General features: G+C 38.4%; 1 protein-coding gene across 2 annotated transcripts in view; it reads left to right on the top strand.

The window, feature by feature from the left end:
- The first annotated feature begins 1,458 nt into the window (after positions 1–1,458).
- Positions 1,459–14,884, top strand: part of Pitrm1 (pitrilysin metallopeptidase 1) — a 34,329-nt gene continuing 20,903 nt past the window's right edge. The window contains exons 1-11 of one of the 2 annotated variants that reach the window (XM_076831608.1): positions 1,459–1,559; positions 3,774–3,873; positions 5,971–6,077; positions 6,415–6,566; positions 7,421–7,535; positions 7,642–7,738; positions 8,616–8,776; positions 12,673–12,799; positions 13,076–13,164; positions 14,030–14,158; positions 14,732–14,845. In XM_076831608.1, coding sequence (XP_076687723.1) covers positions 1,504–1,559; positions 3,774–3,873; positions 5,971–6,077; positions 6,415–6,566; positions 7,421–7,535; positions 7,642–7,738; positions 8,616–8,776; positions 12,673–12,799; positions 13,076–13,164; positions 14,030–14,158; positions 14,732–14,845 — 1,247 coding nt within the window. In that variant the 5' untranslated portion in view covers positions 1,459–1,503. Of the gene's footprint in view, positions 1,560–3,770; positions 3,874–5,970; positions 6,078–6,414; positions 6,567–7,420; positions 7,536–7,641; positions 7,739–8,615; positions 8,777–12,672; positions 12,800–13,075; positions 13,165–14,029; positions 14,159–14,731; positions 14,846–14,884 lie in introns of both variants that reach the window. The other variant, XM_076831609.1, reaches the window with a different exon arrangement.

The raw sequence follows: 14,884 nt of genomic DNA, 5'->3' as shown, positions 1-14,884 counted from the left end.
AAGCTTACTCAATAATCTTACTAAAGCAATGATTTTCACTATACCATAGGATCTGTTTTTGTAACATAGAAAATTGCATACATAATTTTTACTTCTACATTGTAATTACTTATATTAATATTTATTTAGATTACATTTAAGTCTTAAAATTAGGTCAGGTATTACTCAAGATAACTATTTATAAATTCTTGTTGTGTACATATATCTAGGTTATCCATCAGTGAGGTTGTGTCCTATGGGAACATACTAGCAGGTGGTAATTACTGGATTTATATAGCATCTATTCTAGAGAGTGAGAAAAATACTATAACCCCCCCCCAGTGCCTCAGTTTTCTATACATTCACAATAGGGTTAATAATACCCAACTATCTCCCCCAAGATCACAGAGATGTTGTGATGACTCAAGTACTCCCTAGAGCAGATCATGTTTGTAGGGAGAACTTCTTATTATCGCCTTTGTTCTGGTTCATTCGAGTTCATCAGTAAGAAAGTACTTGGTTAACTGCAGAATCCCTTGCACTATAGACATTTTGTGGCTTTTCCTCACTGTATTACCCTCTACATTACCGCCAAAAGGAAAGTAGAGGAAGATTTGGAGTCTGCATTAGTGGGCTCAGGGAGAGGAGAGAGAAGAATGCAGGGAAGAGACAAAGTCTCTTGAGACCCTGAGGTCAGTCTAGTCTGTAGATGTTTTCAAGTTCCATTTAAGCACGTTCCAGGTGTCGTTAATTCCAAATATCCCTACCAACCCACAGCGGCAGGGCTGACCCCACTCTGTTTCCAAGAAGGGCCCGTGGGTACTTCGGGAATCTTAGAACACAGAGGTGCAATCTTCCTACACACGAAATGCAGAGGGGGAGGTGGGAAGCCATGGACCACAGAGCGCGCGGGAGCTCTGAGCGTCCAGCGGGGTGCTGGGGAAATCCTGCCTAACACTGTGGCGTCGTGGCCCTGGGAACCGGCCACGGCAGCCCGTGGGCCACATCCGGAAGCCACGCAGTCCCGCAGGTTAAGGACCTGCCCAGGGCCCGGCGGAGCATCCTTTACTCTCACCCTACCCCTGCTAGCGGGCGAGCGAGCACGCAGAAAGCAGGCTCACCAGCCTCAGCCACGTCGGGTGGGACCCAACCGCGAGTCCCAGCCCGCAGGCCGCCAGGCCACCAAGCCGCGGAGTCCCTCACCGCCTTGCTCTGAGTCCGTCACCGCACCTCGCTACCCTGCGCCCCGCCTCGTCGGAGCCCCGCCCAGCATCTGTTATAGCCACGCCCTCAACCACGCCCCCACTCGGGATAGGCACCAGCTCAGCCCCCTCTAGGACCTGCCCCGCGCCCCGCCCTCAAGGCTGGCCCCGCAGCAGGGGAACCGCCCTTTTCCTCCTTAGCCTATCGGAGAGTACGTTGCCGTAAGCGTCGACCAATGAGAGTTGCGGCAGTCACGCCCCCACTGCGCCGTGCGTCGGGTTAAGAGCAGAGTATCCGCTGTCCCGCCGTTAGTCACACGCCATGTGGCGCTGCGGCGGTCGGCGGGTGCAAGAAGCACTGCAGCGGCTGAGGGGCTGGTGAGACCCTTGGGGTGGTGGGGACGCTGAGACTGGGGAGGAAACTTGCGGGGCGGCGGGGACACTGGGACCAGGGAAGGGGCGGTGGCGCGTGCGCGGGAGGCGTCAGATTCTCTGCCATCCCAGAACCTGGGGTGACAGCTTCTGATTCTGCAGGCACCTGCACCTGCAGCCTCTTGTCTGGGCTTCTGCACCCGAAACTTCTTGTCTAGAGTTCCTGAACTCCGAAACGCCTCCTGTAAGGTCCCAAACCCAGATACCCCAAGTCCAGAGGGAGTGCCCCTACGGGACTGCCAATAAATCTTTTTAGCTTCTGGGAATGGCAGAGCGTTTCCTCCCAGGAGTTTCTGTCCCAGCTACCAGGGCTGGGGTGATGTATCCGGGAAGTCTATGGTCTAAGGGGGAACCAGGCCCAGGAAATCATCTGAGATCATTCCTTTCCTGACCTCAGGTGATCCCAGGGTGGGTGGCCCTGTGTGTGGGTTGTCAGGACTTTTTGAAGTGGAGTTGGTCATTGATGTAGATCTTAACATGTGTAAAAAAAGTAACTGGCAGTTTATAGTTCTCATTAATAGATTCACTCCCATTTAATTTTTGTTATGAGGCAGAGTACTTTAAAGGCCTGAGGGTTCCACAAGCTATACTTTAAGCTGCTATATAAAATTGTAGCCTGGAATTGAACTTCTTTTTTTTTTTAATGACTCGATTTTCAGAAAAATAAAGATGATTTAAAAAGTGTTTAACTTTCACACTAATCCACAAAATCTAAATTAATTTATGGTGCAGTCTAGGTACTTTTGGCCCGTTTAGGGAAACATGGGGGTATCAGTGATTGGGAGGCCTCTATGGGCTGTTCAAATTTGGCAACAGGAACTTGATTCTTGTAGGTAATAGATTACAATGTATGTAGTAGGTTACCAGAAAGTATAAAGGGGGAACAACCTTAGTTTGGTCTCTCCGGGTTTTCATACATATTGTGCTTTTGGTAAGAAACAATTTATTAAAATTCTTCTCTAACTCATAATCTAAAATTTACTAAATTAGTAAGGAAATGTGGATTCATTTTATTGTATCTCCCTAATATTGCCAATGACTAGTGATTTCCTTTTCCTGTGTATATAACCTTTAAAACAAATATCTCGGAATATGGTGTTAATGTAGAATATCTTATAAAACATGTTTGAGAGAGTAATTATTAAAAAAAAAAAAGTTGTGTCACTGTTACTAGGCTTGATTTTACCCTGATTATAACCCTCTACTTCCTTTCCAGGTAATAATTCTCCTGAATTATAATTACTTCCTTGCTTCTTCTTTATATTTTTCCCAGCTGAATACATTCCTACAATAGTGTTACCTGTTTGAATAATACCTGCTTAGAATAAAATTGTTTTTTTTAATCTTGTAATTTTTTTTGTTTAACATTATGTGACCCACATCTTTTTAAACGTTGCAGTCCTTTTATTTTTATTGCTATATTTTATTGAATGAATAATCCACAGCTTTTATCCATTCTCTGTTGATGGGCGTCTGAGTTAGTTGAGATTGGGATTGTTAGGATTAGTGCCACCATTCTGTGTGTGTGTGTGTGTGTGTGTGTGTGTTGTGTTGTGTTTAAGCACAAGTTTTCAAGGCTATAGAAAGAGGTGAAGGACTTGTTGAACTCCAATTTTTCTAAATACAGTGACACCACAAGGTTTTCCAAAATTATTCCAGTTTACACCCCTAGTCTCAGTGTATGAGGGTTCATGGTAATATTAAGCTTTTAAATTTTCATCAACTTGGTAAATAAGTTATGGGATTTTATTGTAGTTATTACTTTACTGTGAAGTATTATTGAGTTATTACTTTACTGTGAAGGCCTCTGAGAATTCTGTCATGGAAAGAAACCATTTCAACATAAGAATTCTTTGTATTCAATTAAGGAAAACTTGTATATTGTAGTTATTTGTTAGCATGTAAAAATAAAGTTTTCAACATTTCATTGATAATTGTCATTATGAAATTTATCTGAATTGAGATATAAGGTTACAATATAAAGAACTGTACTAGAAATTAATTTACTGACATGTTCAAGATTTTGGAAGTGTGAAATGTAATTTTTCTTTAGTTAATCATCTTTATCACAGCAGTATTTTCAACATATTGCTGAATTATGTTAACCAAACAATTTTCCTAAGTTGTTTTCCTGACTTTGATGATGTTTCAATGCAGCAGTACACAGCCCAGAGTATGGAGGGGGATGAGTAACCCAGCTTATGAGAGAGCGCTGCAGTATAAGGTGGGAGAAAAGATCCACGGCTTCACCGTAAACCAGGTACAGTCTGTGTTCATTTGCTCTTTCTAAAGTGAGGCAGGTCATGTACACAACTTCTGCTGGCATTTGAGATTCTTCAGAGCCAAGACTGAAGATCTTATTCTTGTGTTCCCAGACCCTGAAGACCAACTGTGCAAATGAAATGGTCCCAGTCCCTTACTTGTGTCCCTTCAAGCCTGACACCTTTTCAGATTTTAGAAAGTGACATTCTTAGTAGTTTATTAATCAAACACTAATGTTCTTGTAGCCAAATCTGGTGCTTCTCTTGGAGTGTGATCAATTAAAACTCAGTTTCCTATATCTGTCCAGTCAAGTTTTGGCATCAAATAGATTCCTCTAAACTTGCATTTAAACTTGTTTTCTGAGCCATCTGGGTCTCAAAATTTTGGAGAAGAGATTGTAGACCAGTATTTACTCAATGTATCTTAAAATGGATTTTGTTGATTTTTGGTTTTTGTTTGTTGTTTAAACCTTTTGTATTGATTTTTTTTTATTTAATGTAAGTTGAAAAGTATATATTTAAATATTTGGTGGTTGGCTTTGTGCTGCGTTATAAATTAAAAAGAAAAAAAGCTTGTAAGATAAGGCATGGCTTGATGAGCAGTGTGCAGAGGTGCTATGGGCCAGGGGAGAAGGAAAGCTGATGGCAGGAGAGGGAAAAGCTTATGATGAGGGTGATATTTAAGAAAGAAAGCCTGTGACTCTGGGCAGGCCAGTGACACAGGGGAGTTCCAGGCAAGTCTAGGAACGATAAGTCATGAAAACAGGGTCAGTGCATTAAGTCCCTTGAAGGCCATGCAAAGAAGTTTGGATTTATAGTACAAGTTACCATTTAAAAAGATCTTATTCAGAATGGTAGAGTCCTTTATTTTTAAATTAAAAAAAAAATAACTTACTTTACGATAAACCACAATTCCTATTTGAGAAATAGTTACCCTGAAAGCTGTTATTAGGATAACTCACCATGTCTACAGATTTTGAGTATATTAATCACCTATGTTAAAGTATAATAAACTTGAGAACATAAGTAATAACTTATGTGTAAATTATGCAGGAATCAACAGACTAGTTTATGTGTGTCATGTATGTGACAGGGCTCCTCATCAGATTCCAGTTCTGATTGCAGTTCTGTCAGTAACATCCTTTTTAATAATGGACAGGTAACTTTGATGGGCATTGAAAAAAGGGGATGGTAAGTGATGTGGCTACCATAACAATATGGCCTTTGATTAAAGGAAAGAGGGCTGGCATAGTTGAAAGACAGGATACTTTCTTTAAGATCAAGAACTCTGGAGACGTATGTGGAGGCTTACCTAAAGTAAGATATGATTGCCCGCTCTTTTGCTATCCCCCTTCCCTGTGGAGTAAAGTTTCATTCATTTTCATTGAGGACATTTATACCCTCCTGGTTCTTATCAGGAGGTCCTGGTTAAAGGTCCTGCTTATGTGCATGATCATCCTTCCAGGAGGGATCAGCAGCTGGTAATAACCCCTGCTTGCCTCAGAGAACTCATCCTAAATTAGAACAAGCAAAGTTTATTTCTAGGAGAATCCTTCTACTTTCACACGCTCAGGGCCATTTCTACATTTACCTTTCCTATAGGACAGTATTTAGCATTAAATAGAACATATGTGCAAAAGCCAGAGATGCACAGTAAACATGCAGAAATTGAGCCACTGGTATTTAGATGTGACATGGAATAATGGGGAAGAGCAGAGACACCAGGGAATCCTGGCTATGTGGCCTGGGCTGCTTTTTCATCACTCTGAGCCATGAGTTTTTCATCTACAAAAGGGGATGAGAAAAATCTCCTTCACAGGTTACATATGACATGTTTAGAAAATGCTTAACCAAATGCTTAACTTAAAAAGGTAAGTGCTTAAGGAAAACAGAAACAGAAACATCAGCCTTTCTTCAGGTCTTAATTTTCTTGTTTGCAGGATCAGGGATTTGGACAAGATGGCCTCTGCGTCTAGCTTTCAAGTGCTGGCTTCCTGGCACTGTCTAATTTAAAACAGAGCAGCCTGTTCGGTCCATGTGTTGAAGATAACCATTTCTCCCATGTTTTCCACTCATGTTGCCTTTTCTTACCTCAGGTAACATCTATTCCTGAACTCTTTCTAACTGCAGTGAAGCTCAGCCATGACAACACAGGAGCCAGATATTTGCACCTGGCAAGAGAAGACACAAATAATGTGTTCAGGTGTGTGATGCACTGTACCAACATATTTTTTCTCTTTAAAGCATCTACTGTACATTAAGTAATTTAAAATGATATCACATGGATATTTTACTTTTATAGACAGAAAAACCTGAAAACATAAGGAAAAGATTACATGAATTTCTATCCTTATTTCAGAAATACGTTAAAATCTTACAGTCTGACTCAGTGATTTCAACATTATCAGAAATGATAATGCTGAAAGACTGTGATGTTAGAATGATTCTTTTTAATAATTGGGGTGATCCCATGTTTAGGATTTCTATTGGACAGTATTAAGCTTAACCTTTCCCGATTTGTTTATCCTTTTTTTTCTTAGTGTGCAATTTCGTACTACCCCAATGGACAGTACTGGTGTTCCACATGTTCTCGAGCATACAGTCCTGTGTGGCTCTCAGAAATATCCATGTAGAGATCCTTTCTTCAAAATGTTGAACAGGTCATTATCCACTTTCATGAATGCCTTCACAGGTAAGACTAATCCTGAACCATAATCACTATTGGGTTTGCCAGGTGCAAACACTGACATTCAGTTAGTGTCTATGAGGAAAGAGAGTTGTTGGCCATTAATAAATATTTTAGAATAAATCACTGATCTCTAATCTAGTGGAAAGATGTTAGAAATTTATTCCTTTAGGATAGCCACATCATGGTTAGATCATAAAAACTGGAGTTTTAGAAGAAAGATATGTGAGCATTTTCTGAAAAAGTTCAGAGTAGTTTTTTTCAGGGAATATGGCTATATTAGGTGCCTATAGCGTTATGGTTAGTGTTAGTGTTGTTTTGAGTTTACTCAAGAATGTGAATAGGCTGGTGTGCCCAAGTATTCTAGGAAGGAGTGAGATTAAAGTGTAAATTAAAGCAGTGCCTACGCAGAATTAAGACTGCCTTTCCAGGAATATGAAAATCTCTCTAAAGGAATTTGAACTACATAAAAATCTACTGAAAATTAGTGCTCATGTCTATTAAGGGAAAACCTTGAATCTGGTAGGTCTCAGCAAGTTGGGGTGACAGCCAAGGGTGGAAGTGAAGCGTGGATCGGAGCTTGGGTTTTCTGGCTTCTGTTCCTCTGACAGTTCACACTCACTGTTATGGTGAGGTGAGGCTTGAAAACAACTTCTGCAGAAATTTCTTGTATTTTAAAATCTTACTTTTCATTGGCCAAATGTTATTGTTATGTTGTGCACATGTATGAATATGTAACAATAAATCCCATCAATATGTACGTTTATGATGCACCAATAAAAATGAGGAAATTAAGAAGGAAATTAATATGAAAGAAAAAAAGTTAAAAAAATAAAATCTTACTTTTTATTTGTACCCAGCTAGTGATTTTACTCAGTATCCGTTTTCCACACAAAATCACAAGGATTTTCAGAATCTCCTCTCAGTATATTTGGATGCAACTTTTTTTCCATGCTTGCGGGAACTAGATTTCTGGTATGTACAGATTAACTGATGGTTAACTTAGATTTTAGTATTAGAATCACTATTTTATTTATTCATTCATTCATTTATTCATTTTATTTATTTATTTATGATTTAGGCAGGAAGGATGGAGACTAGAACATGAGGATCCAAGTGATCCCCAGACGCCTTTGATCTTCAAAGGAGTTGTCTTTAATGAAATGAAGGGAGCATTTGTAAGTATTTTTTCTTTTATCTATTGAGTTAAAATCATTTTACCTGTATAACATTTTGAAATATAGAACTGCTTGAAGGTAGTTAACATTTAGTTGTGTCACATTCTTATCTTAAATAATAACATTGTATTAGCTGGGTCAGTGCTGTGACCAGAAATGACCCTTGGTTGAAGGGCCAGGCATCATTGTGTGTCCTCTTGGCTTGGAAGATAAGCCTTGTCTGTCCTAGTCTCTGTAGGGCATGGTAAGGCTTGTGTGTTCCATGTCACTTCTTGGTTCTTGGGGCCTCTTTCATCTGGCTAATGTATCCTTTCATGCCCCACTTGGTGTCATGTCTTCCAAGACACCTTCTCGTCCTCAGGTCCTTATGGCTAGTGGACGGAAGGATCCTACACAGCCGTTGTCTTGACGTTAGTGGTGCAGCCTTTCCCCCAGAGTATATTGAAAAGCCAATTGCTCTTCTCTTCCCATAGAGCCAGTTGTTGGATCCAGTGCACAGATAATGAGTAAATTAAATGTAACATTAAATCATAACTGCACGGATATCATTGATTACCTTTAGAACAGTTTTATTTGCCATGTGATATAGAGATATGGTCCAGAGTATGATTAATTTGTTGCATTGTAACATAATAGTGTGTTTTATAGTCATATATCACTTAGTGCTGAGAAAAGTATTAGTAAGTGATTTTGTTGTTTTGTGAATGTCGGAGTATGTGCCCACAAACCTAGATGGCACATCCTACTACTCATCTAGGCCATATTGAAATATTATGGGACACCATTGCACTTGTGATTCATCATTGACAGAAATGTGGTTATGCAATGCCTGACTGTATTTTGCATATGAATTATTATTATTTTTTTAAATTTCAAGACAGATAATGAGAGGATATTCTCCCAGCACCTTCAGAACAAAATTCTTCCTGACCACACTTACTCAGTGATCTCCGGAGGTGATCCACTGTGCATCCCAGAGCTCACATGGGAGCAGCTTAAACAGTTTCATGCTACTCACTACCACCCAAGTAATGCCAGGTAATATTTTGTTTCATTTTTTATTCATTTTTCATAGTTTTGTTTATTTTATTTATTTATTTTTTAAACCAACAGAAGCCTCATGATTTCAACTTATTTATTTATTTATTTTGGAGGGTTTTTTCCAAGCAGATGACTATTCTTGAGCCCTTGGTGTCTCTGAATATCATTTTCAACTCACATACTTGTTTTTAGCACTCTTTAACATGGTGTTTTAAAGGACTAATGGTAAATTAAGAATTGATTTGTTTGTCTTCTTACACTAAATGACATGGCTTCCCTCACATTTAGCAAAGAAATGTTTGCTTAAGAAGTAGGTAAGGCATGGGAAGATGATTTGTTTAAGTTTCCTGCCTAACTTATTTTGATGTTCATTCTGAACATGTGTGGTGATAATGGTCATTGGCACACAACATGGTCATTCCAAGCAGCCTTTGAAGTCACCTTGATGGAGAGTTCCAGTGCTTCTCTTTGGCCTCTGTAACAGCTTCATTACTTGTAAAATGGGAATGCTTGTGATGGCATCCACTTTGTAGGGCTAATTTTCACAGTACCTGGAAAGCTGAAGCTTTCCCTTGGCACATTAAAGGGGCAGATGTAGTAATTGTTGCTGGCTTAATGTATCACTAACAATTCTATTTACAAATAAATATTAGCGTAAAATCATACTTAACAAGATTGTTCTGTAAAAAAATAAAATTTAGTTATGGAAAGTTTCAAGTATATATAAAAGTAGAATCCCCATACACTTATTATGCAGATAATTTTTAAGTTTTTTAAATTAAATTATAGACATCACAATTGTCCACCTCTAAATAGTTTGTGACCCCAAAACACAAGAATGTTTTTTTGCATAACATTTTTACACTTAACAAAACAAAGCATCCTTTCTTTAAGCCATGTATTTCTTATTCCATATTCAAACTCTCCATATCCCCCAAAATGTGTTTTCAGTCCAAATGAGGCCCACATATGGCATTTTGTTATTCAGCATGTACTGGGTACCTTCTCAAGGAGGACAGTGGGAGATCAGGCCCGGCTTCCTCTAGACTTTTTCTACTTTCTGAGTTGTTCCACTGCTTCTTCGTGGTGTTTGTTGACTTTTCAAGAACTGAAACGGATTTCAGGACTTGATTAGAGGCAGGTGAAGCCTTTTTATGGGGAGTCTTTCAGGCTGATGCTCATGTCACCTGCTGCATTCCAGTCAGACACTCTGATGCCTGTTGATGCTCCACAGGCCTGCTGAAGTCAGCCTGTAGGAGGGCGACACCCAGCCTTTATGCGGTGAGGTTTGCTTCTCTCCACACAATCACAGGCCATCTGGCAGGTGGAGGTTCTGATACTCCATGAAAATTACTGTAGTTCCTTTTCACCTTATTGATAACTATTGCATTAATCAACTACTTTATTAAAGTTTGCTGAGTCTTTCCATTTTGTAATTACTTCTACATCTATTAGCTGGACTTACACAAAGAAGAGCTCTTCCTTATCTGTTGGGACTCTTGCGTTACCCTGAAATATGCTCTGGTGGGATGAGAACTGCTTTTTTTCCAACTTTAGTGGGACAGATGGTTACATGTTGAAAGAGGCTTATTTCCTATCTTTCCTGCCCTTCAGCCATCTTTGTTTTGCTCTGTTTTTTAAATAACACTATGATCTTATGAAAGTATTTAAATATATATATATATATATATATATATATATATTTTTTTTTTTTTTTTGAGATTGTGTGATCAGATGAAATCTGTATATTTTCATGTTCAGAATGTCCCAGCTGTGAGCCTTAGTAGTTTATTTCTAACACTTTCTTAGCTTTCATTGAGCATCCCCATGCATATCCAGGCGCTTGTGCTCTGAATCTTCCGCTAGTCCTTTATCCACTGGATTCTATGACTGAATGGCAAAGGTATTGAGAGATCAGTGTCTCTAGGGATGTTGATTGCTAGTGGATTATCCAAGTCCTTGTCTGTACAATTTATTTCTAAACTCTTCAGCATAAAAGTTTTTAAGGAATCTTTAGGCTAATCCCCAAATCTTAACTATAGCTCAGACAGCTTTATAGTAAAGAAAATGATCAACTCTGGCATTATAAGACTTCTCTAGTTTATATCTATACTCTGAAATTTGCAGCCTAAAATTGAATTTTATGAAATTACTTGTTTTTATCAATATTAGATCAATTATTGTAGTACTGTAGCTAGGGTGGTAAAATATTTAACAAATAACTCATTTGTTTTTGTAATTTCTTTATACTAGATTTAATACAAAAAAATATTTTTTGCTGCATTTGCATTTAATTAAGCCCTCTTATGGTTTGTGTTTTGTTTGAGCCACCTATCTTATTAAAATGACAAAAGAGTCTATCAGTGTTTGCATTTAAACTAAGCAAAACAATATATTGGTTGCAAAGTTTACTTAAACATGGAGAGGGTTGTTAGTTGCTATAATACTGCATATCCTCTGTTTCATGCAAAAAAAAATCACTGCCGATTTTTTAAATTCTACTTAGTTATACATGACAGCAGAATGCATTTTGATTCATTGTACACAAATGGAGCACAACTTTTCATTTCTCTGGTCATACACAATGTTAGACTCACACCATATGTGCAGTCATACATGTACCTGGGGTAATGATGTTCATCTCATTCCACTATCTTTCCTGCCCCCATGCCCCTTCCTTCCCTACCCTCCCCAAAGTTCCTCCATACCCCCACTACCCACCATGGATCAGCATCCACTTATCAGAGAGAACATTCAACTTGGGTTTTGGGGGATTGGCTTACTTCACTTAGCATGATATTCTCCAGCTCCATCTATTTATCTGCAAGTGCCATAATTTTATTCTCTTTCATTGCTGAATAGTATTCCATTGTGTATATATACCACAGTTTTCTTTATCCATTCATCTATTAAAGGGTAGGTTGGTTCCACAGTTTAGCTGTTGTGAATTGAGGTGCTATGAACATTGATGTGGCTGTTTCACTATAGTGTGCTGATTTTAAGTCCTTTGGGTGTAGACCGAGGAGTGGGATAGCTGAGTCAAATAGTAGTTCTATTCCAGGTTTCCTAAGGAATCTCCATACTGCTTTCCTGAGTGGTTGCACCAATTTGCAGTGCCACCAGCAATGTATGAGTGTATCTTTTTCCCCACATCCTTACCATACTTATTATTGCTTGTATTCTTGATAATTGCCATTCTGACTGAAATGAGATGAAATCTTAGAGTAGTGTTGATTTGCATTTTTCTAGTTACTAGAGAAGTGAACATTTTTTCATATATTTAGTGATTGATAGTATATCTTCTTCTGAGAAGTGTCTGTTCAATTCCTTAGCCCATTTATTAATTTTTTGGTGTTAAGATTTTTGAGTTCTTTATGTATCTGGGATGTGCATCTGTCTGATGTGCATGTAGTAAAGGTGTTCTCCCACTCTATGGGCTCTCTCTTCATATTATTGATTATTTGCTGAGAAGAATCTTTTTAGTTTGAGTCCATCCCATTTGTTGATTCTTGATATTATTTCTTATATTTTAGGAGTGTGTTAAGGAAGTCAGGACCTAATCCAACATGATGAAGGTTTGGGCCTACTTTTTCTTCTACTAGGTGTAGGGTCTGTGTTCTAATTCCTAGGACCTTGGTCCACTCTTCAGTTGAGTTTTGTGCATGATGAGATAGTGGTTTAATTTCATTTTTGTCACATGTAGATTTCCAGTTTTCCCAGCACCATTTATTGAAGAGGCCATTTTTTTTGCCAATGTATGTTTTTGGCGCCTTTGTCTAGTATGAGATAACTGTATTTATGTGGATTTGTCTCCTTGTCTTCTATTCTTACATCACTGTTGATTTCTAATCATTTAAACTAAAACAGACCAACATATTCCTTCAAAATTTTAGGTTCTTCACTTATGGTAATTTTCAATTAGAACAGCATCTGAGACAAATTCATGAAGAAGCACTGAGTAAATTTCAGAAAATTGAACCAAATACTGCAGTGCCAGCTCAGAAGCACTGGGATAAGCCAGTAAGTGCCTCATCCAGTTTTTGTTACTGTTTTATCTTACCCATTAACTACGTTGAAATGAGGATGAACTGTGTACTAATAGTTATATTCTAAAATGCAGTGGTCATTACAATATGCATAAGAACTTTTTAAGACTAGGGAATTGTTATTTGTTTAGAAAGAAACTTAGTGAAAAGCTTGTCTTGGAGCATTTTATATATCCACACATAACCCTGTTTAAGTTACCACCATTCAGATTCTCTTCCCACTAACTCAATACATCACATCATTTTGCAGAGGGAATTCCAGATAACATGTGGCCCACATTCGCTTGCTGCAGACACCTCTAAACAAACAATGGTCAGCGTTAGCTTCCTCTTGCCAGAGTAAGTATTACATTGCTAAATATTTTACTAGCTGAAAACAGGAAAATACCCAGCATAGAACATTAGGAGGAGAATTTGAAAGTCAATTATAAATCAACATACAGCTGGGATTCAAGAGTCAAGCAGGTTTTAAGAATGAGAACAAAATGTCAAGAATATTTTTAATAGCATTGAAAATGGTTATGTGGTTTAATTTCATGGGAAAACCGTTTTTGTTAGCTGTCCAGCAGAAAAGTGATTTACTTCCTTCTATTTTAAAGCTGTAATCCTCCAGAGGAAAAACTGCCTTAGAACTTCTAGCAATTGTTTATATTTGTATGGTCAAAGGTCCCTTTGATTGTGAGAATACTGTGATAACTTGCATGGTAAAATATACCACGTACAAAACTTTGTAATTCTAAAGACTGTGGAGACCAGGCGAGAACTGGTGCTTTGAGTATTGAGGACAGGGAGGACACCAGCTCAGTCCCACCTGTGGCTCCATGTAGTATAGCAGCTGCACAGTGGGGACTCTTTGTGCCCTCTCACCAGTCGTTTATTGTGTTGCTGCAATGTTGTACCTGTAATTGAAATAATGTATGTGAAAGTACTTGGCAAACTGACAAGTGATGAGCATTCAATATACATTTAGAATACGAGGTTTGGAGTTAAAAATAAAAAAGCAGCCTGATATATTAAAAAAATTTTCTCTTTTGTTCATATAATGATTAAAACAAATGTGAAACACAAGAATTTCTAAAAGAACTTCAGTTTGTTTGGACATAAAAGTGTTATTTTAGTAGTGTTTTTTAAATGACTTAAGAAACGTTCATAATTGCTAAAGATTTTCCCTTTTGCCTATCCCCATCCCTTTTTTCCCACAAAGTATCACTGACACATTTGAAGCCTTCACATTAAGTCTTCTGTCTTCACTCTTGGTTGCTGGGCCCAATTCCCCCTTTTACAAAGCTTTAATTGAATCTGGACTTGGCACAGACTTTTCTCCTGATGTTGGGTAAGTTTTATTATTGGCAATTTTGTACTGCCCCACCCTGGAACATTTAACACTGTCAGGGACATTTTTGTTGTTGTAACTGGAGGGAATGTTGTTTGTGTTTAGTGGGTAGAGGCCAAGGATGCTACTCAGTGTCGCGCCATGCTCAGGACATCCCCCCTTCCTAACAGGGACCTCTGAATTAGGTTATGGATCCAGAGACCTTTGGCCAAGTTGGAAAAAAAATAGCATTTTCGAATTCTTAGAATATCATACTGATGCCTGTTTTAAAAGTCACATCATGAAGAAGTCTTGGAAATCTTAAAAAGTTTTTCTAAAACTCAGCAGTTCTCCATTTCTAGATTTTGCCATAGTTCAAAAATTCTATACTGATTTTTATAAGTATTTGAAAAGACATAAATATACTTTTGGCCAATTGTTATCTGAGAAGCGAGTATCTGAGAACATGGCTTTCATGAGCTTTCTTTAATAGAACCTGCAGTTGAAAGTTCTTAGTTCTCATTTTTAAAGCGTGTTGCGACGTAATGATGAGAGTATGTGGGTTCTAACACACTTCCTGTTTCTGTTTTCTAGATATAATGGAAACACAAAGGAGGCGTATTTCAGCGTGGGCCTCCAGGGGATTGCAGAGAAAGATATTCAGAAGGTCAGGGACCTTGTGGATAGCACGTTTGATGAAGTAGTTGAGTAAGTGTGGTCTTTTGTAATGATTTTTTTTCTTCTTTC

This window comes from Callospermophilus lateralis, chromosome 13 (genome assembly GCF_048772815.1).
Source record: "Callospermophilus lateralis isolate mCalLat2 chromosome 13, mCalLat2.hap1, whole genome shotgun sequence".
In the NCBI taxonomy this organism is placed as follows: Eukaryota; Metazoa; Chordata; class Mammalia; order Rodentia; family Sciuridae; genus Callospermophilus; species Callospermophilus lateralis.
This window is presented reverse-complemented; position numbering and strand designations above follow the sequence as displayed.